At 37.3% G+C, this 25,678-nt stretch overlaps 1 protein-coding gene across 1 annotated transcript; it reads left to right on the top strand.

The window, feature by feature from the left end:
* Window positions 1-6,161: 6,161 nt before the first annotated feature.
* On the top strand, window positions 6,162-25,567 carry LOC131596990 (uncharacterized). Its single transcript, XM_058869713.1, has 6 exons — window positions 6,162-6,632; window positions 6,718-7,662; window positions 7,735-7,798; window positions 25,080-25,212; window positions 25,342-25,446; window positions 25,555-25,567. Exons 1-6 carry the CDS (start codon window positions 6,162-6,164, stop codon window positions 25,565-25,567), a joined length of 1,731 nt encoding a protein of 576 aa, XP_058725696.1.
* The last annotated feature ends 111 nt before the right edge of the window (window positions 25,568-25,678 follow it).

Below are 25,678 nucleotides of genomic sequence, written 5' to 3'. Positions count from 1 at the left end.
CAAAATGACAATGATTGTATAAATATGCAGTATGGAATATTATCGGTATTATCGTAGTTGGATGTACGACAGAACATTTCCAGGAAGAATGAGACTTAAACCCAATTTTTTAGTTGGAGTTGAAGGGTTTATCAGTTGGGCGTTTGCTCAGGAATTATGTCGAAGCGAAGGAGGAGTTAGGTGTCCATGTCTTAAATGTGAATGTAGACCAATAATTAGTGACCCACAGGAAATAACATCTCATTTGCATAGAAGGGGTTTCATTGCAAATTATTGGGTTTGGACGTTTAACGGTTAAGAACTGCCTAGTAACGTACTAGAGACTAGCAACTCTCATGCTTCAAGTAGTCGGCCGCCTATGGAATATGAGGAAAACTTTAATCTGATTGGTGACATGGTTGAGGATGCTTTTGATGTGAACGTGACCTATGATGAACCTGAAGATTTTCGTGGGGAAGAGTTGCCGAATGAGGAAGCGCACAAATTTTATCAATTGTTGAATGAGATGAATACGCCGTTGTTTGATGGATCGTCTGACTCAAAGTTATCAATGTGTGTGAGATTGTTGGCCGCCAAGTCAAATTGGAATGTTCCTGATCAGTGTTTGGAATTCTTCGTAAAAATGATGTTGGACTCAACTGCAATGAAAGACAACTTGCCTAAAACATTTTATGAAGCAAAGAAGTTGGTGTCGAAGTTGGGCTTAAGAGTAAGAAAGATTGATTGTTGCATTAATGGTTGTATGTTGTTTTACGACAATGAGTTTGGTACTCAAGATGGGTTGTTGGAGGAATGTAAGTTTTGTATGAGTCCAATATATAAATTTCCCAGTAGAGCCGTTAACACTAATCAAGACCGTGTAGCGGTAAAGTCCATGTTTTATCTTCCGATAATACCAAGGTTAAAAAGAATGTTTGCTTCAATGCACAGTGCAAGTCAAATGACATGGCAGCACACAAATAAAACAAGTTCAGGCACTATGCGGCATCCATCTGATGGCGAGGCATGGAAGCCTTTTGATCGAATACATCCTGATTTTGCCGCAGAACCTAGAAATGTCAGGCTTGGATTATGCTCAAATGGTTTGACTGTCACCGCAGATTCCTACCACGAAATCACTCCTATAGAAGAAACATGACAAACTTTAAAAAGATGTAAGAGTGAAAGATTTGCCTCCACCTCGATTGCCACCATGGGCTATATGGGAACAAGTTAGTGAGCTACCGAAATTTACAGATACTGGCAAAGCATGCCGAATTGAAGGATACGGAGTCACGCACAATTGGACAAAAAGAAGTATATTTTGGGACCTCCCGTATTGGAAAGATAACTTGTTGCGCCATAATCTAGATGTTATGCATATTGAGAAGAATTTTTTTGATATTGTATTTAACACACTGATGGATGTGAAAGGCAAAACAAAAGATAATGAGAAGGCCAGACAAGACATGGAAAAATGGTGTAACAGAAGAGAGTTGGAGTTGAAGCCTCTACCGAATGGAAAGTTATTAAACCCAAGGCTTGTTTCACTCTGACTTCCCAAGAAGCTAAAGCTGTTTGTCGATGGCTAAAAGATTTGAGAATGCCCGATGGGTATTCATCGAATTTATCAAGGTGTGCTGACCCTAACACTGGGAAGTTGCATGGAATGAAAAGTCACGATTGTCACATTTTTATGGAACAATTGTTACCAATTGCATTTGGCTCGCTACACAAACATGTTCTTGATCTACTAACTGAAACTAGTCAGTTTTTTAGAGATATTTGTGCGTCAGCTTTAAAAGTGGAAGACATCATGAAGTTGGACCAAAACATTGCAATCATTCTTTGTAAGTTGGAACAAGTATTTCCGCCTGGTTTCTTTGACTCCATGGAACATTTACCAGTGCATCTTGCATATGAAGCTTTTCTTGGTGGACCAGTTCAATATAGGTGGATGTATCCGTTTGAAAGGTTGATGGGTGATTCAAAGCGATCAGTGAAGAATAAAGCAAGAGTTGAAGGTTCTATATGTGCACATTACCTGCATCGAGAAACATCACATTTTTGCAGTCATTATTTCAATCACTTGATGTTAACTCCTAGAACCATACGGAATCCGGTAAATGTCAACCAGAGGAGTCAATTCACCTTATCAATATTCGGTCTTCCAGGTCGACCTTCTGGAAAGAAGAGTGTGCATTGGTTGACCCAGAAAGAAATGCAATCCGCACATGTCCATGTCTTGATCAACTGCGTTGAAGTTAAACAATACCTTGAGTAAGTTTACCCAAATGTTTTTACCTTTGTTGACAATGTCTGTATACCAAACTTATTTAACTTATGGTGTATATTTTGTAGGGAATTTAACAATGCCTATTTTCATAGTACCAGGGTACAGTCAACATCCGGCGTCATTCATGCTCAATTTCCCTTATGGTTCAAGCAAAGATTGTCTACCGTGTTTCCACCAACTTCAGAAATACTCCATTTGAGAAACTTGGCAGAAGGCCCTATCCAAAGCGCAAATGATTGGCACACATACTTCATGAACGGATATAAGTTTCACACTGAGGCATGGACCGAAGGGAAAAAACCATAAACAGTGGTGTATTTGTAAAAGGAGTTACAGATGGTGGTGAAGATGACTTTTATGGAGTTATTAAACATATCTACGAGTTGGTATACCATTACTTGTTTTATTGTGAATGGTATGATCCAAGTAGAGGCACAAAAATAGACAAGTCATACGGTACTATTGAGATTCAAATGAACCGGAAATACAAAGAGTATGACCCTTTCATAATGTCAAATATTGTTAGGCAAGTTTATTATGTACCTTATCCTTCATTTGTGACACGTAAAAGAGGATGGTGTGTTGCAATAAAAACAAAACCGCAAGGTCATATTGAAAATGGCGATCAAGTAGAAGGTGTTGCCTATCAAGTTGATGATGTTGATCAAATTAATGAAGTGGTTGCAGCTGAAGACATTACAAGTTTGTCTGATACAACTGTTGAGGGACATCAAGTTGATGCATCTATATTGTTGGTTGAAAATAATGTGGATGAAGAGAATGATGAAGAGTTTGAATCCGATGACAATAATGAAGAGAATGACGAAGAGAATGATGAAGAGTTTGCTTCCGATGACAATAATGAAGAGAATGACAAAGAGAACGACGAAGAGAATGATGAAGAGAATGATGTGGATAGCGAAGATGAAGAATAACTAAACATTGAATGTAATATCTATTTATGTGTTAATGAATATCTATTTATGTGCTAATGAATATTTATTTATTTGTTAATGAATATCTATTAAATATCTATTTATGTGTTAATGAATATCTATTTATTTGTTAATGAATATATATTGATCTTAATGAAATTATTATCTTTGTTGATGAATAATAAAATAGGTAAAATGCCACCTAAGAGTAAAGATCGTGGTAAGAAGTCCCAATGTCCGAGGATAGTAGTATGTGATGCGCCTCACATGGCCGTGTGTCCCCGCCCTCAGAGTCATGTCGATCCTATGTCTTTAGCCAGTACTCAGGCTTTTACCCCATTACTCTCCTCCCACACATTCCCGTCTGGGGTACCTGCATCTTTCCAGAACTCAGCCATACCGCCATCCTTCCATTATCCTGGTGTGCCCTCGTCCTTCCAGCAGGCGGGAGGACCTAGCTTTCCATTCACACATACTGGTGTGCCCCTGCCCAGCTTTCCATTCGCCCATACTGGCATGCCTTCATCCTTCCCGCAGACTGGAGGATCTGGTTTTTCATATCCCATGCAGATGCCTTCATCCTTCCAGTAGACTGGAGGATCTGGTTTTTCATATCCCATGCAGATGACTTCATCCTTCCAACAGACGGGAGGATCCAGCAGTACACGTCCGACACAGGCTAGACGATCTCCTAGTCCACGCCCCACACAGGCTGGACGATCTCCCCGTCCACGTCCGACACAGGTTGGAGGCTCACGCACCCCACATCCCACACATGTACCAGCCCGCAAGGTTGATGAGGCAGTTGATGAGATAGATGGAGCTGATTTTCGTGGGAGGGATGATCCCGATGAGATTCATGTCGTTGACGGTAGATTTTGGATTCAGCCCGAAGGAAGCAAGTAAGTTTCCTATTTAAAAACTTTTATAGTATGTATACATTTTCGTTTTTTGTATAAATTTATATCTAACATTTTAATGTTTTGTTTCAGTTTTACGCCGAGTCGGACTGCTGCTAGGATTGTTAACTATATAATTCAGCAGATGTATAAATCAGCTTTTAAGAGCTATGGGGACGTCGAAAATAAAGATGAATGGTTTAGAATGTTTAATGTATTGTTATTTATTTAAGTTGTGCATTTAATTTATTTTTTTAGTTATGGTTATTTAAATGAAATTCTCATTATAATTACTAAACATTTTATTTTAATGTCATACAAAACATTATTGCAGGAGAAATGTGTGTGGGATCCATTGAGTGAAAAAATGGTTCAGAAAGTTTTCAATACCAGATGCTCTAAAAGAATGTCTGATATGCTGCGGCGAGTAAGGGAGAATTATGAGCTTCATGGCATCCGTATTAGCTGGATAGGCGAGGAGGTTTTTCAGGAGCTTGTTACATATTGGAGGACTCCAAAATTCCAAGCTAAATCAGAAACTTTTAAGAAGATGAGGGCATCTGAAAAGGGCGATTGTGTCAACACAGTTGGAAGTATTAGCACCGCCGAGCATGCCCGACGATTGGTAAAAATTTTAAAATTTTTAAGTTACATCTTTATTCATAATATATTTTACTAATTATTTTTAGGGTTAAATGCAATTCCCCCTGCCATTAGGGCGTGTTTCAGAATTGCCCCCTTGAATGTTTTTTTAAAGACCACACCCTTATAAAAATGAAAACCCAGTTTCACCACACCCTTTTACTACCAGTGCTGACTGGGCATTTGACCATTGGATGACGTGGCATTGGAACCAATTTTTTTTAAAAAAATTCGTGAACCTTTATGTTTACCCCCCGTGAAATAGAAATTCTAGGGTTCATTGTCTGTTGGAGAAGACGACTCAGAAGCAGAAGGAAGTGGAGGAAGACGAATCAATGGACGGCAAGGGCGAATGTTCAGAGGTTAGTTCCATTAATCGATGTCTGTAAGTTGCTTGTATCATGGTTTGCAAACTTTTTTCTTACATTACGTTTTACATTTCAGCCCAATGTACTTTTTAATGCTGTGTTTCGACATGGAGGAGAGTTTATGGATAATAATGGTGAAACGATTTATAGGGGTGGTGTTTCTACTCTGATTTCTGGGGAACATATAGAGGAGTGGACAATGTCACATGTTCTTAACTTAGTAACTGGGTGGGGGTACTTAGAAGGTTCTTTTAGGCTGTGGACCAAGATAGTTGACATAGACCCTAATTACTTTCAGATTAGAAATGATGGGGATGCCTATGATTTTGCTGCATATGCTTGTGCGATGCAAGTGGATGGTGAAATTTTTGTGGAACATGATCCAAGTGTAGTTGGTGTCACCCCCAAGATTGTGTCTGATTTAGAGGTTAGTGATGACGAGGTTGTTGAAGGTTTTAATGATAGTGAGGATGAAAGGGCAACTGCTATTGTTGATGGGTTTGATGATCTTGATGGTATTGATGTAACTGTACCAATTAGGGAGGGTCCAGTCATTGCAGGCTTGTTACCATGTCCAAAGAAGAAGAAATATGATGATGAGGAGGAGGAGGAATACCTTAGTGAAGAGCTTAATAGTTCTGACCCTGATAACTCAGAAGATGACAAAAAGCTTAAGTTTGAAAAGTTCAAGAAAGAACAACTTACAAAGGATTTTAAGTTTAAGTGGGGTATGGAGTTCACTTCCCTAGATGACTTTAGGGAGGCTATACGTGAGTGGACAGTTTTAAATGGTAGGGAAATAACATTTGTAAAAAATGAGGGGTATAGGGTGGGAGTTGAATGTAAAGCCAAGTGTGGTTTTTTAATGCTTTGTTCCAAAGTGGGCCACAAGCACACTTATGCAATAAAGACTATAAAGGACACCCACACATGTGCTAGGGTTTTGGATAACAAAACTGCAAATTCAAAGTGGGTCGCCAAGGCAGTTGTAAAGAAAATGCAGACCTGTGACAAGTTGAGGATCAGTGATATTATTCAAGATATGAGGCACAATTATAGAGTGGGGATCACTGTTGGCAGGGCATGGAAAGAAAAAATGATAGCAAGACAAATGATAGAAGGGGATGCAGACAAGCAATATTCAAATTTGTGGAGGTATGCAGCTGAATTGCATAGGGTGAGTGCTGGAAACACTGTAAAGATCAACATTGAGAGACCATCACCTTCCATCCAACCAAGGTTTGGTTCTTTCTATTTCTGTTTTGAGGGATGTAAACAAGGGTTCATACATGGTTGTAGACCTTTTATTGGGGTGGATGGCTGTCATTTGAAGACTAAGTATGGAGGTGAGTTGTTGATAGCAGTGGGAAGGGACCCCAATGATCAATATTTTCCATTGGCCTTTGGGGTTGTTGAAACAGAAACAAAAGAATCGTGGAAGTGGTTTATACAGCTGTTGATGGAAGATATTGGAATAGAGAAGAGATATGTATTTATCTCAGACCAGCAAAAGGTATTGCCTCCAACATTTGATTATATACTTTTAGTTTTGTTTTTAAACTAAATATGTGATACAGTGTTATTTATCATTGTTGCAGGGTTTGGTGGCTGTAATTGAGGAAATGTTTGAGAGAATTGAGCACAGGCTTTGCTTGAGGCATTTGTATGCAAATTTCAAGAAAAAGTTTGGTGGAGGAGCACTTATAAGAGATCTAATGATGGGAGCAGCCAAGGCCACATACCATCAAGCATTCTTGCAGAAGATGACTGCATTAAAGGCTGTAGATCCACAAGCTTGGGAATGGCTAATGGGAGTGCATACCAAATCTTGGTGTAAGCATGCTTTCAGCTATTATCCTAGGTGTGATGTTTTAATGAATAATATCTCTGAATCCTTTAATGCAACAATCTTATGTGCTAGGGATAAACCAATATTGACAATGTGTGAGTGGATTAGGAAATATCTAATGAATAGGTGTAGCCAATCTGCTTTGAAACTTGGTAAATGGCCACACAAAATCATGCCAATCCCTAGGAGGAGACTAGATGCTGAGGTAGCTATGAGTGGTCAGTGGTTACCAACATGGGCAATGGGGGAAAAGTTTCAAGTCACACATGCTTATAACAGCCAAGAATTTATAGTTGACATAGCTAAAAGGTCATGCTCATGTAATTTTTGGCAGCTAGTTGGTATACCCTGTAGGCATGGTGTTGCTGCCCTAGGATTTAGACAGCAAAATCCAGAGTTGTTTGTTCATGAATGTTATAGTAGGGAGAAATATTCTTTGTGCTATGGTTTTCCTATTAGTCCTATAAATGGACAGGAAGTGTGGCCTATTGTTGAAAGTGAATATATCTTGCCTCCTGACTATAAAAAGGGTCCTGGTAGACCAAGGAAATTGAGGATTAGGGAAACTGGAGAGGAAGGTGCTAGGAGGAGGCTACCTGGTGTGTCTTACAGGTGCACTAGATGTGACAAGATTGGGCATAATATTAAGTCATGCAAGAGCAAGGTGCAAGATCCAAGTGCCTTGAAAAGAAAGGTATGATCTTAATGGATATTGATATTGCTTTATGCTTTAAATTCTACTGCTGATAGTGTAATTATGTTGCAGAAAAAAGGACAATTGAGGACTGCTACTAATGCAAGTGTAGACACTCCAAGTGCTAGTGCAGTCTGTCATACCCTAATTTTGACCCCCCTGAGATGTCATATCTTTTAAACTTTTCATCAAAGACAAAATAGATACTCAGAGTAGTCATTTATCCATCTGATACTTAGTCGAGGGTGTTCAGGAACAAAAGAACTCAGGCAAAGGATCAATCAGAAAAAGGAATGGTTTCTAACACAACTATGAGACTCAAAAGCTTCATTCTATCCACCTATGATTGATTAGATACCCATCACCTGGACTCAGGATTGCTTACCTCACCAGTCTAGGGTTTTGAGCCCATCAAGGACTAAAATCAGGGATCACATTTGGGAAACCCTAGAAAACTCAAAGGTATCACTCAAAAACTTCAATCATTCTCAAATAGCTCATATGACAATATCCATTGGGCATTACACTCCAATCCAAGATCCACAGTCATCAATTTCACCGGGTCGACAATTAGGGTTTTTGACCTAATTCACCAAGAAAGTTGACTTTTAATCAGGACATGGATCCAAAACTCAATACATGGTTCAAAGACTTCTACTACCTCAATATAATCCATTTTACATCACTCATTTGAGGAGAAGATCTTGATTCCACACAAAAGTCCAAAATCTCACTTTGTCAGGAAAAAGTCAACTGTATAAGATCACCTTTGACTTTTAAGATTTTTGGTCAAACCATGACTTTTAAAGATCAATATCATCAATATATGGTCATTAAAGTCATTTGACCAAAGAAATTCAAAGAGATTCATCAAGGAGCAAAAAGTCGGGAATTAGGGTTTTTGAGGGCATTGTGGGAACTCAAAATTTCACCTACACAACTCAAAAAACTTCCAACATGAAAGTTGTAGATCTTGCAAAATAAAACAACATCTTACAATGCAACTTTTTTCAAGAAATCAATCATTTAAGAGATTTGGAATTTTCAAGCTTTAGGTTATAAAAACTTAGAAATTTTTCTAAGTGTTTTTAACCTAGTTTTCATCCAACTTTGGGCTCATTTTTCACAATTTTCCCAAATGATTCTGAAGAAACCCTAAACTAATGATTTGAATTAGATGTTTAGGGCTTTCCAAATTGTGCTCAACCTTCTCCAAATTCATTTTGAGCTAGGAGTTATGCATGTTCAAAGTTGGCCTCATGAAGTAAAATTATAGGTCATGCATCATTTTGGAACTTTGCAATTTTGTGCATATAACCTCACTTATGGATGCTCCACGACCCATAACACATCTGCAAACATGCCATGCATTCACTTTCACCATAGCATGAAGATTGAAGAAGATTCCCAAAACAAGAACATGTGATTATGTAATGATTACATTTAGGAATTTATGGCAAATTGATGAATCATCAAAGGAATCTTCCCACCAACCAATTAGAGCTCATTCTGCATCAGAAATGTCCCCTAAGATCAGATGGAATCAATGGATAGAGAGCTAGCTCAAAAATGCAATGATCACACTTGGATATTTTCAAACTTTCTTCATGCTTAAGAAACCAAAATGACTTCACTAAGCAAGCTCACTCCTCTGCAACTATACTGAACCATTTGCCTATAAATACAAGTGATATCCTTCATACAATTCACACCAAAGCAACCCTATTCCTTGCTTTCTCTTTCTCTTCTCATGCTTATGGTTTTTCAAAGTTCTTTGGCAAGAAGAATCGTTTTCTTCAAACCAGAGCTTCTCTTTGGAAAGTAAGCATTCTAACATCTCAAGGGGGCTCATTTGAGGTGATCCAAGCACCTGGATCACTTCTGTAGGTGGAGGAACACCATTGTTGCATTCACTTTGGAGCTGTTGCAGTTGGAGGTCCATAGAGCAATTCAGAAGGTTTCAAGCAAAGCCAAGCATCCAGACACGTTCCTTAGGGCATAGTGAAGCTGTTCAGATGGCTGCAGCTCATCTGTAACTGAAGATTCATCCTCCTCCATGTCCACTTGAAGCTCAAATCGAAGGTGTCGGGTAGAGCAATTCAGAAGGATTGAAGCCACAATAAGCATTCAATTAGCATCACTGAGTCCCAAGGAAGCTTTTAGGATCACTCACACAAGCCCAGGTGTTCCTCATCATCCTCACGACCTCCATTTTCAGAGGTATTTTTTCAAACTCCAACTCACTTATTTGAGTATTCTTTCTCATATAGCTCGATACTATCTTGTTCAGCATCATAAGAGGATTGAAAACCCTCTATCATCATTCATTTATCTTTCAGTATAGCCATTTAATTTGATTTTCAAATTTTAGGGTTCTTCACGTTTTCTAGTAAATTAGTTAGATGTAGTTAATATAAATCTGTGTTAGTTATACATTTGAGTTCGTGAGGAAATTTAGAGCGAAATCCATGTTTATATCACCCTGTTTGGTTGAGAATTGAGCAAGTTAGCAATTTCAAAATCTTCAAGCTTGAGGAAGAAGACGACCATGGCTGTGGCGCGCAAAATTCAAATCCAAGGGCAGGGTTTATTTTATTTTGAGTGGTTTGCATTTTACAAACGAATTCATCGTTTGCCCTAGTGGCCTCACATGCGCTCTTAGTCTCCTCATGCCCATAGTCTAGGGTTCGAATCCCCCTCGCCCCAGACTTTTTGATCCTTTTATTTTTTTCAGATTTTCTAACTTGTTTTAAAACAAAACCAAATGCGCGCGTGTTGTAGTCACCAACTGGCGTTTGGCCCAGTGGTGTTGTTTTGAGTGTGTGACTATAAGGGCGTGAGTTCAAGCCTTGCTAGGACCAAAACCTAATTTTTTATCACTTTTCTAACTTAATTCCTTCACAACTTTAACCAATTATTTAACTTATCAAATTAATTCATTTTGATTTCATTTTTTAAACACTTGTTGATTAATATATATATTTCATGAATAACCAAAAAAATCACAAAAATATTATTTCTTTTATGTATTTTTATTAGGTAGAAAATAGTGTTGTTTTAAGTATTAAAAATATATATATATATATATATATATATATATATATATATATATATATATATATATATATATATATATATATATATATATATATATATATATATATATATATATATATATATATATATATATATATGTTTTCATTAAGATTTCAAAGCCTAATATTTCATAAATATTTTAGTGGAAAAATCCTAACCACTTAGGTCTTAATTAGGTATAGATTTTGTCTTTACTTTAATTAAGTTGACTTTTGTCAAAATTCAAACTATTTTCAAATTTCGAAGTAAACAGACGATCAAGGTTTTTCAAACAACAGAACCTCGTATCCTTTCAATCAACTGTTTCTCATAAACAGTAAATCATCTTTGGGCCTCTAATAGAGTGTAAGTCCCAGCACCTTTTCCTTTTCTTAGTTTGTTTTCAAAAACTGTATTTACAAAATCTTCTTTCTGTTTTCAAAAACTCTTAACTGTTTATAATAAATATTCAACTGTTATCAATAAAACAACAAAAATTGCTGTTGAGGCTTTGTACATACATCTTCAAATGCCTCCACTCCATCCAGGTTAGGCTTTACAAGCTTTCAATTTACAGTCTTTATTTAAATTACTGTCAAATATAGAACTGTTTATATATTGTTTAGAACCACGTTTGAGTGTAAACCCTAGGACAGTTAAACTATATATATATTATAGGAATATGGCCTAGGATTGAGAATGTCTTCCCGGTGAAGGCTCTTTCCTAATTAGAGATCTGTAGTTCAAACCCCCAAGATGAATTATTCCCGGTGAAACATCTTGGTAAAAACCTTAGAACCCAAAATAGGACACATCCACCCAAAGAGGAATTATTCCCGGTGAAACCTCTTACCCATTTGCTTAGAGCCAAAATAAGTTCAAAACCACATAGCTTTCTCTTGTGCTATAACAAGGACCCTCGATGACCCTCGATTAGCCTCCTCTTGGGCTTTGTACAAGAACCCACAGGCTTCTTAAAAGCATTTCCAGCTTCCTCTTGAGCTTGTATACAAGGACCCATCAGGTTTCTTATAAACATAGGAACAGGTCTTTAGTTACCTTTTAGCCTATCCTGGTGAGTTTTTTCCATTCTTTAAACCAGACTTTAAACAAGCTAAGTTTGTCTCAATCTCATATTGAGTACACTTTTTGGAATGAGAGACATGGACAGTCTCTGTCACCCTTATCTTCACCAATCTTTCTTAGCAGAGTCTAGGATCTTTATTTGTTTATTCTCAGTCAGTGTCAGCCTTAATCTTGGGCTTTAAAACAAGAAGTCTCCATTAGATAATCTTTATAGTCTTTCATAGTCTTAAAAAACTCAGTTATCCTCAGCAGTCAGCCACAACCTTGGGCTTTGTACAAGGCACACAAATAGAGTCTCCCTAATTAGAGTCAGCCACAATTCTGGGCTTTGTACAGAACACCAAATAAAATCCATCAAATAAACACTCTCCAACTAGAGTCAGCCTCAATTCTGGGCTTTGTACAGAACACAAATTCCCTGTAATTAACCCCCAGTAGAGTTATCTCCCAAAGTCAATAAAAACAATCAAAAAGCCTCAAGCTTGGGCCTCATGCAAGCCAGCTAAAGTCAAATCTTTTATACAGTAGATAGACATAGCTTATCTCTATAGAGAGATATTTTTACTACTCTACCACATTCATACAATCAAACATTACATCTCATTTTAATTTTAATTAAGTCTCCCATTTAGGATTTTGAAAGGCATGAGCTGGCAGTGAAACCAGACATGTGATTAACTTTCCCTAATTTGGATGAGCATCCTTCTTTCACTCAAGAGGCATGTTGGTTGTCATACTTGATCAACCAAGTAGGCTCCCTCTCTTGAATGAAAAGAATTCAGTTATTCTGTCACTCTTTTAATGTTTGTGGTGGAATAGTAGAAATACCTCTCTATAAAGATGACTTCATGTCTCTTTACTGTAAACAGAGATTTAATTCAAAGCTTCAACCTTGAGCTTCAAGCAAGGCACCAAAAATAATTAATTTCCCTAATTAGTTCCCCGAACTACATTAAGCTCTGACTTCCATTAGGGATATGTAGGCATGAGGTTCACAAGGAATCTCATCGAGCTAATAAAATACCAAAAATAGTCAGTTTGTTTGTCTGTCTGTCTTTTTAAATTAATTCAATTCTTTCTCCTAACACGAAGGAGAAACTTTCCCAATCATTAGCAATAAACACAATCACAATGACACAGAGAAGGTTCCCGTAGAGTACTACGGATATGTAGGGTGCTTAAACTCTTCCCTATGTATAACCGACCCCCCGAACTCCAGAATTTCTAGTCTAGGTGAAATCCCCACACTTAGCAAACTCCTAGGGTTTAGTTGAGATCTTTTTTCCCCTTTCCTACTCGTAGGACAATAAGAAAGTTCGTGTGATATCGTAGGAAGAACTGAAATAAAATTCATCCCATCCCGGGCGCATTCTCCTTCCAAATTTCGCGTGAAGGGTCTAGCGTGTCGTCCTCCCAAGTGAAACGGGGAGGTAAAAAAAACGACACCACACAGTCAACACAAATGAGGTCAATGAGGTCAATGCAGCCAATCCAACTGAGGTCAATGCAGCCAATCCAACTGAGGTCAATGCAGCCAATCCAAATGAGGTCAATGCAGCCAATCCAAATGAGGGAAGTGCAGGTGAGGGCAATCCAAGTGAAGGCAATGCAGGAGTAGTCAATCCAAGTGAAGGCAGGCCAAGAGTAGTCAAAATCAGTCAAGTCAAACCAACTCCAGCTGAAGTCAGTGGCAAAAACAAAGGAAAGGCACAGGTCAAACCAACTCCACCTGAAGTCAGTGCCAAAAACAAGGGAAAAGCTCAAGTGAAACCAGTTAGAAAGAGGGTGTCATACCCCAAAATTTGCCCACACTTTTCAGAAATTTAAAACTATTTCAAAAATTGGATTTTTATAAAATATCGGGTTCATTTACATTGACATTCTGAATTTTATAAATATTCGATTTAAAGTCTATTTTAAAATATAATAGTTTACTCTTAAATTATTATATTTTAATAAATAGCAAAATGCTTACCGATGCTTAATATATTTTTAATTGGCTTTTTATTTCGAATAAGTAATATAGCACAATTGGTAAGGAGGTAAGGTTTGCAAGTATAAGGTTGCGAGTTCGAAACCCACTTCTGATATTTTTCCTTTTTATTTGTTTCTAACTTAGCTTTAATTTTATTTCTACCTATATTAAAAAAATCACCAAAAATAACATTTTTTATTTTATTTAAATATTAATTTTCGTTTTTTTTATTTCATGCTTTTTTTTTCTTTTTTTTTTTTCCATTTTATTCACAAAAATAAAAAAAAAAAAAGGACTTTCCAATTATTTCCAAAACACTTACACGACAAAGTTATTTTCTTTCCAAAACAACCTCAAGACAGCATCTTCAAAAATCGAAAAGAAATTAACTATGGAAGACAAGGCCTTGATGACAATTAACTGGCTGTTGGTTCCATTGACGCTATAAGGGCTAACAAACCCTAACCTGCACTACGACTCTCACGTTAACCTCTCTCACAACCTGTTACAATCAACAACAACAAAAAGAGGCACTGTACATACATATTACATACAAACTCTCCACAGTTCCCCACTAACCTGTAAATAATCCACAATCTTACCCAAAACCAAACATCACCACCATAGATCGCAAACAACCTTCATAACAAAATTTCAAATCAACCTGCCACGACACCATTGTCACAAATCTGTCAAAACAATGCAATCAAAGAAACAAATTTTTAGATAATTTAATTATCTCTTCAAAGACACTAAGCATCTCACACAAAATTTCAGCCCTACCATTTCAATCACAGACCAATTTCTATACAAAACCCAGAGTCTCCAACTCATATACAAGACTGAATCATTCAACATAACTTAACAAATTTTTTTTATTTTTTTTGTTTACAGGTTGGAAGATTAAGATAAATAAGAGGATTTTCTCCAAAAGCAGATCCTTAGTTCTCCGATCCGCATCCAGATGAAGCCATCACAACAACCCTTGTCGAAGCCGACACCTCCGTGTCACGTGGGTCTCTCAGCCGCGCACAACCGTTGTGCGTCCACCAGCCACCGCCGGCGCCACCGGCCCTGTGAAGAAGCTCCACCGAGCTCGGCACTCCAGATCGCGCCACCACAAGGCCTCCTCACCGACGAAACTCCCGCCCAAATCCAATCCACGCCGGAAAAGCTCTGTCACCGGCCACACACCTCCGTTCAGCTTCCGACCACGCCGTGCACATGATTGACCGCCGTAATCGGACCACCACCGTCAACAACAACATCCACGTCGCACCTTCGGATCCAACAAACGCAACGGATCTGTTTCGAGTTTTTTCTATGGAGAAAATAAAGCTGAAGCAAGGTAGGAGAAAGGTATGGAGATAGAATTGTCTTCAATTTTCTTGTTTCTGTATGTTTCACTACTAGATCTAGCCTTTTCTTTTCTTTATTATTTTTATTTTATGGCCTTGCCACATGTTTTGTTTCCGTTGGTTTTCCATCATTTATAACTTTGACCAATTCAAACTTCAAAATTAGGTTCTGTCACGTTAAGTTTACATGTAGTGGTAAATAAAGGATTTTTCTTTTTGTGTGTAAAAAAAATAATAATATGTATATATATTAGAATTAGTTTTCAATTTTTTTTATATTAACCATATTAATTAATTAGATTTTCATTCTATATAAAAAGATACCAACAAATATTTTATTGTTAGTTTTCATTCTCACATAATAAGAAAATAATAATAATAATAATAAAGTAAAAAAAATCTTTTTCATGTATTAGTTTTTTTAGGTTAGTATAATTTCATTAGATTTTTTTTCGTATTTGAGTTTAGTTAATTTAGTTAAGCTTGATTAATAGTTTAGATTTTCACTAAAATAAAATTAAAAAAACATAAAAAAAACACTTTCTTTTTATTACGTTAATTTATTTAGATTAGTTTTTTTTTAATCAAATTAATATTGTTTAATGTCATCATCGAAAAATCCAAGAAAATACTAGAGAGCCTTACTCATTTCATGTATTAAAAACACAAAAAAGATTTAATTACTTTCTTTTTATTAGAGTTTTGATATATTCATTTTTATATTCATACTAACACTTTCTTGATTCTTTGTGAGGTACTATCTCAAGTCTTTAGACTATGGTGGACATTCGCGAATTCCTTTTACAGCTTGTTAATTTTCGTACATATTTTATTTTCACTTTAAATTTTATTTGGGTTTGTAATAATTCCTACTCCCTATTTGATAAATTGTAATCCTCTCCCCGAAGCCATGTAATAGCGTAGGACTTTACATTCCGTACTTTAATTTTCTACACAAATATTAACTGTTTAGATGTATGGCTTAGGATTGTATGGGAAGATAATAATCAATCGCTAGATCACCTTTAACTCCAAGATAAATAATATAATCGAATACAACACACTCGCACTCACTCACCTCTAGGGTACGCACCTCTTGGTTGCCTTACGAATAAAGGTCGTGTCCCTCGAATATAGAGGTATCTAATGCGAACGTCCCTTGATAAACAAAAATCATCAAAGACCATAGTCCCTCGAAATTGCTGCCTACAAAAATATGATCTTGTCCCTCGAGTGGTTGCTTAAACGAAAGATGATTTGTCCCTTCGACATCGCTAAAGATACCTCTACTTGTTGCCTTCAAACGACCTCGATGACCCTTCGATGACCCGCACGTCCAATATAAAGGATTTCCTATTTCCACATAGTATGGATAATCCTAGGAACCGTAAAAAGTATAGAAAAGGACCAATTAGTTAGGGTGGTGTTCTTAATATGCCTAGCTCAATTAAAAACATCTTTTCAATACTTCTTTCAAAAAAACTAAGGCTACGCATTTACGCTAAAGTCCTTATGTCTCTTTTCAACTCAAAACAAACAAACATGAGCTAAGCAAGTTAAGAGCCCGTAGATAACTACGGATGAAAAGGGTGCTTGCACCTTCCCTTTTCATAACTTACCCCCCGAGCCCGTTTTCTTTCAAATAAGGTCTTTTTCTGTACTTTTTACCTTTCCTAACATTGGACAAAATAAAAGTCGGTGGCGACTCATGCTCACCGCAACATTGGTTGCTTTAAAAAATAAAAGTCAGTTCACCGAGTTACAGAACTGGCGACTCTGCTGGGGAATTCTTTAAGAGGGGTTTACCTTAGGGCTTAGATCACTAATTTGTTTGTTTGATTTGTTTTAATTTTCATTGTTGCTTGGGTTTTGTGGAAGATGGATCCTATACCCGGATTCGAGTGCACTTTAAGATAGGAGCGGCATAGTCATGGAGACCTCCCTTGTGCATGCTTGGGATTGGTCAAAATGAAGTTCGCGCTTGAGTTAGGCCTCCATTGGTTATTGTGTACCTCTTTTGCATGAGAGAGGTTTACGCATGTATCTTTGGGTGCGTCGGAGCTCAAGGACCTTTAGTCATCTTTAACCCATCTTAACCTTTAGGAACGTAGTGGGAGGGCTATTCTTGGTGCATGCCAAGTTATGGTCGCGACCCGATACTACAGCTCAGATAGGTTTCTTCTTAAAGTATCATTGCGTGGTATGCATGTACCATGTTCGAGGGTGCTTTAGAAGGGGCTGACAATTCTGGGTCACTGGTAGAACCCGTTGCTGATATCATCCTTATCCTTAGAAGTACCTTTGGGGAAGGGTAATCACCTGGTCATACTCCATGCAAGCCGTAAACCTAAGGACTCTTGTGTGACATGTTTGTTATCTAACCACTTGATCTCCTTGCAGGTTTTGTTTGCAGGACTTACTTGTCCGTACTACCCTATGCTTTTACATAACGTGCTGACTAACCTTTTTCAGGGATCTTAGATATTTTGGACGCATAATTTCCAGGTACTATTATGGAAGGACTATCAAGAGCCTAAATTTCTATCAAGGGGCAAGAGGATTTATTTTCCTTTAGCCATATGCCTTCAAACTCAAAGGCACAGTTCCTATCAAGGGGCAAAAAGATTTATTTTCCTTTAGCGATATGCCTTCAAACTCAAAGGCACAGTTTCTATCAAGGGGCAAGAGGATTTATTTTCCTCTAGCCATATGCCTTCAAATGCAGAAGTTAACCTGAATCAGAGGCTATGACCCACTGGATATGGTGAGCTTGATTCTTATAAAAGGACACTCGAAGATGAAAGCCAAAGGTCGTCAGACGAAGCTGCAACCAAAGTCATTTCTAATGTTGCGAACTAGACAACGAGTTTCTCATCTTCTTCCTCAAACCCCTGAAGCTGTACACTTACAACTCTTGTGTGACTTCGTCAGAATCTTCTTCCTAGAAGTAATCTAAAGTGTCCTGCAGGCTCAGACACTAACGCTCAGTTTGTTTTCCACTGTGGGGCACTTGACCATTCGATTGATGATCGTCAGCCACTCCGAGACAAGGTTCAAAGCCTGAACGACACAAAGGTTATCATCATTTGTACCTGGAAGCCAGATTTGAAGTTCTCCTTCGACTCAATGGACCTTCTGAAGCAATAAGTCCATACGGAGAAAATCTCCTCAATGTTGGCAATTCGTAATTTCTCATGCATTTTCATGCGTAGTCTTTTTTGTTTTGATTCAATACTGCTTATATGTCATACTTGTTTGTTTTTGAACTATAATAATGATGCATTGAATATGTTTGTCTTGAAAAAATCCATTCGCTCTCGCTCTAATATGTTTTTATTTGCTTGTGATACCAAAATCTCAGTGATAAAGCACGATGACTCTGAAGGGAGAATGACGAACCTATAATACCTATAATCTCAAATGGTATGCTTTCGAGTAAAACCCTGTTGATGATGTACAGGCATTGTTTCAAATCCCTAAACACTGGAGATATAAGGAAGTCAATCCCTTGTCAGCCCCTTTGAGCCTTGAAGTAGGAGTTTCTTTTCTATACGAAAAACCCTCACATTTAACCCAGGGGCAGGGTAGTATTCAGTTAATTTGATTGAGCATTCAAAATTCATCAGGAGCACGCGTCTAAGGATACAACAATAATTATCTTTCAAAAGGTTGTGGAAAATTCGAGACCGCGATGGTCATCTCTCGCAACAGGAGGTCAAAATATGACAATGCAACAACGACTATCCCTCGTCGACCAAGAAATGAGGCAGTTACAATCTTTTCAACAAATTGAAGACGTGTCAGGATCATACGACTTGTTCAAAAAAAAAAGAACGAATAAAAAAAAAAGAGAAAAGAAAGCCCGCTAAGTCAATAAATTGAAAACATATGACTTAGGCAAAAGTTATGGCATCCCGCTGGACTTCAAACCCAAAATTCAAAAGAGTTTGTCCAGGCAAAAGTTGGGGAAATATAAAAAAAAATCCTCAACAAAATGGGCAAAGTCGTGTGACTATAAATTCAAAGAACAAGTCGTGTGATCAAACACAAAATACGAAAGGTAAAGTGACTGCCATGTCCAGACACCTCATTGATTCCTCAATCATCTCAAACTCCTCTTGAAGGATGAATGCTCGCATTGAGTTAACTGAACTTAGGTCGAAGAACATCACGAAGGGGGTGGGCACCAATAAAATTTTGAGCCTAAACATCCATTTTTTCTAAAAAAAAACCGTGAACCTGACCACGTTACAACCCTCAAAAGTCCTAATTGAAGCAGGGTTAATTCGAAAGCATACTGTAAACGAGAATACGGTAAACTGACTCCTAGGAGTTCTGCTAAAACGCTTGAGTTGGTATCACACCACCTTTCACAAAAATAGATGTTTTCAAAAATTTCCTCTTTAAAACTTCAAGACAAACATGAACTTTGCATCAGAATTATATTTCTCATTTTAAACATTCTTTGCATATGAACAAGTACTTGATACCAGGAAAGCTTCCATCATGAGCTGCAGATGAAAATTTTAATCCTTTCAAAGGACAAGTTGTCTTCAGAACTTCGTTGAGTTCGAGCGAGAATATCTCAAATTCTGACCACCCTCAGGGGCACAAAAGCAGTTGGATACTCCGTTGAGTAATAGTTTAGTCAATCTGGGGCAATCAGGTCAAGATCTGAAGAATCTCTCAAAAGTGTTGAACAATCAGGGGCATTCACCCAAGCATAGTTGAAAATCACCTCCGACCCGGATCAATCAGGGGCATTGTTCCTAAGTTCATGATACTGGGGCATGTTACTTATAACAGCACAAATCTCAAGAAGCCCTCCCGACAGGCATGCTTTAGAAGTACTCCGAGAAGCAAAAATATCTCCTACGATGGGCTCAGTTGGCTGAAACGCCAATACGTACAAAGGGCATGACATGTTATTATCCAATTCATCTGGGGAAGTCAAGTCGAGATTCAAAGAATCTCTCAAAGGTGCTGAAGAGCCAGGGATTTATTTTCCCCGCAAAACACTGTTGCAATCTGCTGTCGTCTTTAACAACTTTTTGCATTCATGCATCATATACCTCGTGGCATATGCATAACACTCTCATTCATTTAAAAAAAAACATACGATGCAATACATACATCATGTCATCGCATAAAACTAACTTTACCTTTCAGGTTGACCAACTGGCCAGGAAAATAGCATCAACAAAACCAATTTCTATCAAATATACAGTCTGGAAGCTTGAACCCCAGATTCTCAACAGATATGTTCCGGAAGCTTGAACCCCGGATAATCTGAATTCTACGACAGAAACGTTCCGGAAGCATGAACCCCGGATGTTCTGAAATCTACGGCAGATATGTTTCGGAAGCTTGAACCCCGAATGATCTGAATTTTACAACAGATATGTTCCGGAAGCTTGAACCCCGGATGATCTGAAATCTACGACAGAAACGTTCCGGAAGCATGAACCCCGGATGTTCTGAAATCTACAACAGATATGTTTCGGAAGCTTGAACCCCGAATGATCTGAATTCTACAACAGATATGTTCCGGAAGCTTGAACCCCGGATAATCTGAAATCTACGACAGAAACGTTCCGGAAGCATGAACCCCGGATGTTCTGAAATCTACAGCAGATATGTTTCGGAAGCTTGAACCCCGAATGATCTGAATTCTACAACAGATATGTTCCGGAAGCTTGAACCCCGGATAATCTGAAATCTACGACAGAAACGTTCCGGAAGCATGAACCCCGGATGTTCTGAAATCTACGGCAGATATGTTTCGGAAGCTTGAACCCCGAATGATCTGAATTCTACAACAGATATGTTCCGGAAGCTTGAACCCCGGATAATCTGAAATCTACGACAGAAACGTTCCGGAAGCATGAACCCCGAATGTTCTGAAAACTACAACAGATATGTTTCGGAAGCTTGAACCCCGAATGATCTGAATTTTACAACAGATATGTTCCGGAAGCTTGAACCCCGGATAATCTGAATTCTACGACAGAAACATTCCGGAAGCCTGAACCCCGGATGTTCTGAAATCTACGGCAGATATGTTTCGGAAGCTTGAACCCCGAATGATCTGAATTCTACAACAGATATGTTCCGGAAGCTTGAACCCTAGATAATCTGAATTCTACAACGGAAACGTTCCGGAAGCCTGAACCCCGGATGTTCTGAAATCTACGGCAGATATGTTTCGAAAGCCTGAACCCCGATTGATCTGAATTCTATGGTAGATGTTTCGGAAGCTTGAACCCCGAACATCTATGAATCTCTATTCCAGATATACGTTTGGAAGCTTGAACCCCAAACATTCTGAAGATCTATCATATACGCGCCATGGGAAGCATGACCCCCCAGGTTGCTGACAAGCATCTCAGTTAGGTGGCATCTCTAGATGGCATCTTTAAGCCCATCTCATACAAAAGTCCCTCCATCAACAAGGGCAAATTTCTGGGTATTCTAGTGTTCAATCCTCTTTCACCTTCAGATTCCGATAGGCACACAAGCCAATCTACATCCTCAGGTTTAAGAAGATTGAACAGGGGCAGCTGTCATACCCCAAAATTTGCCCACACTTTTCAGAAATTTAAAACTATTTCAAAAATTGGATTTTTATAAAATATCGGGTTCATTTACATTGACATTCTGAATTTTATAAATATTCGATTTAAAGTCTATTTTAAAATATAATAGTTTACTCTTAAATTATTATATTTTAATAAATAGCAAAATGCTTACCGATGCTTAATATATTTTTAATTGGCTTTTTATTTCGAATAAGTAATATAGCACAATTGGTAAGGAGGTAAGGTTTGCAAGTATAAGGTTGCGAGTTCGAAACCCACTTCTGATATTTTTCCTTTTTATTTGTTTCTAACTTAGCTTTAATTTTATTTCTACCTATATTAAAAAAATCACCAAAAATAACATTTTTTATTTTATTTAAATATTAATTTTCGTTTTTTTTATTTCATGCTTTTTTTTTCTTTTTTTTTTTCCATTTTATTCACAAAAAAAAAAAAAAAGGACTTTCCAATTATTTCCAAAACACTTACACGACAAAGTTATTTTCTTTCCAAAACAACCTCAAGACAGCATCTTCAAAAATCGAAAAGAAATTAACTATGGAAGACAAGGCCTTGATGACAATTAACTGGCTGTTGGTTCCATTGACGCTATAAGGGCTAACAAACCCTAACCTGCACTACGACTCTCACGTTAACCTCTCTCACAACCTGTTACAATCAACAACAACAAAAAGAGGCACTGTACATACATATTACATACAAACTCTCCACAGTTCCCCACTAACCTGTAAATAATCCACAATCTTACCCAAAACCAAACATCACCACCATAGATCGCAAACAACCTTCATAACAAAATTTCAAATCAACCTGCCACGACACCATTGTCACAAATCTGTCAAAACAATGCAATCAAAGAAACAAATTTTTAGATAATTTAATTATCTCTTCAAAGACACTAAGCATCTCACACAAAATTTCAGCCCTACCATTTCAATCACAGACCAATTTCTATACAAAACCCAGAGTCTCCAACTCATATACAAGACTGAATCATTCAACATAACTTAACAAATTTTTTTTATTTTTTTTGTTTACAGGTTGGAAGATTAAGATAAATAAGAGGATTTTCTCCAAAAGCAGATCCTTAGTTCTCCGATCCGCATCCAGATGAAGCCATCACAACAACCCTTGTCGAAGCCGACACCTCCGTGTCACGTGGGTCTCTCAGCCGCGCACAACCGTTGTGCGTCCACCAGCCACCGCCGGCGCCACCGGCCCTGTGAAGAAGCTCCACCGAGCTCGGCACTCCAGATCGCGCCACCACAAGGCCTCCTCACCGACGAAACTCCCGCCCAAATCCAATCCACGCCGGAAAAGCTCTGTCACCGGCCACACACCTCCGTTCAGCTTCCGACCACGCCGTGCACATGATTGACCGCCGTAATCGGACCACCACCGTCAACAACAACATCCACGTCGCACCTTCGGATCCAACAAACGCAACGGATCTGTTTCGAGTTTTTTCTATGGAGAAAATAAAGCTGAAGCAAGGTAGGAGAAAGGTATGGAGATAGAATTGTCTTCAATTTTCTTGTTTCTGTATGTTTCACTACTAGATCTAGCCTTTTCTTTTCTTTATTATTTTTATTTTATGGCCTTGCCACATGTTTTGTTTCCGTTGGTTTTCCATCATTTATAACTTTGACCAATTCAAACTTCAAAATTAGGTTCTGTCACGTTAAGTTTACATGTAGTGGTAAATAAAGGATTTTTCTTTTTGTGTGTAAAAAAAATAATAATATGTATATATATTAGAATTAGTTTTCAATTTTTTTTATATTAACCATATTAATTAATTAGATTTTCATTCTATATAAAAAGATACCAACAAATATTTTATTGTTAGTTTTCATTCTCACATAATAAGAAAATAATAATAATAATAATAAAGTAAAAAAAATCTTTTTCATGTATTAGTTTTTTTAGGTTAGTATAATTTCATTAGATTTTTTTTCGTATTTGAGTTTAGTTAATTTAGTTAAGCTTGATTAATAGTTTAGATTTTCACTAAAATAAAATTAAAAAAACATAAAAAAAACACTTTCTTTTTATTACGTTAATTTATTTAGATTAGTTTTTTTTTAATCAAATTAATATTGTTTAATGTCATCATCGAAAAATCCAAGAAAATACTAGAGAGCCTTACTCATTTCATGTATTAAAAACACAAAAAAGATTTAATTACTTTCTTTTTATTAGAGTTTTGATATATTCATTTTTATATTCATACTAACACTTTCTTGATTCTTTGTGAGGTACTATCTCAAGTCTTTAGACTATGGTGGACATTCGCGAATTCCTTTTACAGCTTGTTAATTTTCGTACATATTTTATTTTCACTTTAAATTTTATTTGGGTTTGTAATAATTCCTACTCCCTATTTGATAAATTGTAATCCTCTCCCCGAAGCCATGTAATAGCGTAGGACTTTACATTCCGTACTTTAATTTTCTACACAAATATTAACTGTTTAGATGTATGGCTTAGGATTGTATGGGAAGATAATAATCAATCGCTAGATCACCTTTAACTCCAAGATAAATAATATAATCGAATACAACACACTCGCACTCACTCACCTCTAGGGTACGCACCTCTTGGTTGCCTTACGAATAAAGGTCGTGTCCCTCGAATATAGAGGTATCTAATGCGAACGTCCCTTGATAAACAAAAATCATCAAAGACCATAGTCCCTCGAAATTGCTGCCTACAAAAATATGATCTTGTCCCTCGAGTGGTTGCTTAAACGAAAGATGATTTGTCCCTTCGACATCGCTAAAGATACCTCTACTTGTTGCCTTCAAACGACCTCGATGACCCTTCGATGACCCGCACGTCCAATATAAAGGATTTCCTATTTCCACATAGTATGGATAATCCTAGGAACCGTAAAAAGTATAGAAAAGGACCAATTAGTTAGGGTGGTGTTCTTAATATGCCTAGCTCAATTAAAAACATCTTTTCAATACTTCTTTCAAAAAAACTAAGGCTACGCATTTACGCTAAAGTCCTTATGTCTCTTTTCAACTCAAAACAAACAAACATGAGCTAAGCAAGTTAAGAGCCCGTAGATAACTACGGATGAAAAGGGTGCTTGCACCTTCCCTTTTCATAACTTACCCCCCGAGCCCGTTTTCTTTCAAATAAGGTCTTTTTCTGTACTTTTTACCTTTCCTAACATTGGACAAAATAAAAGTCGGTGGCGACTCATGCTCACCGCAACATTGGTTGCTTTAAAAAATAAAAGTCAGTTCACCGAGTTACAGAGGGTCAGTGAGAGAATTAAGGAAAATTGGTTTAAAAAACCAAAACCTTTCACAGGCCCTGGGTCTGCACCAGAACAACCATTTTTGATAACAGAAGAAGAAGATAGCAATGAGTCACAAAGGAAGATGAAGACTACTCCTAAGAAGAAATTGAAGAAGAACCCAAAAAAGAAGTCTATCAATGACTTGTAGTTTACTATGTTTATTCACTATGTTTGTTGCACATTTTGGTGCCTTTTGTAATGAACTAATTATGCACTATGTCTGTTTACATATGTGCTTTTTTGTATTGACTGAATTGCACATTTGTGCATTAGGTGTTTTTCTGGATTATGCAAATTTGGTGCTTTTCATGTAAACAGAATTATGGGCATTGGTGCTTTTGATGTAAACTGTATTATGCACATTTGGTGCTTTTGCATGTAAACTGAATTATGCACATTTGGTGCTTTTGGTATCAACTCAATTATGCAATTCTGTTATTTGTATATGATTTGAATTATGCATATACGTGCTTTTGGTTATTACAGAATTATGCAGTAGTGTGCCTCAGCAAATTGATACCAAATTAAACTGTTAAAAAAAGTAACAAGATCCTTCCATTAAAAACATGTTTCCAATTATATTACACATCATTGAAAACTACATCATTCA

The sequence above is a fragment of the Vicia villosa genome, linkage group LG4 (genome assembly GCF_029867415.1).
Source record: "Vicia villosa cultivar HV-30 ecotype Madison, WI linkage group LG4, Vvil1.0, whole genome shotgun sequence".
In the NCBI taxonomy this organism is placed as follows: domain Eukaryota; kingdom Viridiplantae; phylum Streptophyta; class Magnoliopsida; order Fabales; family Fabaceae; genus Vicia; species Vicia villosa.
Note: the sequence above shows the minus strand (reverse complement) of the source record. Positions and strands in the feature narration are given on the sequence as shown.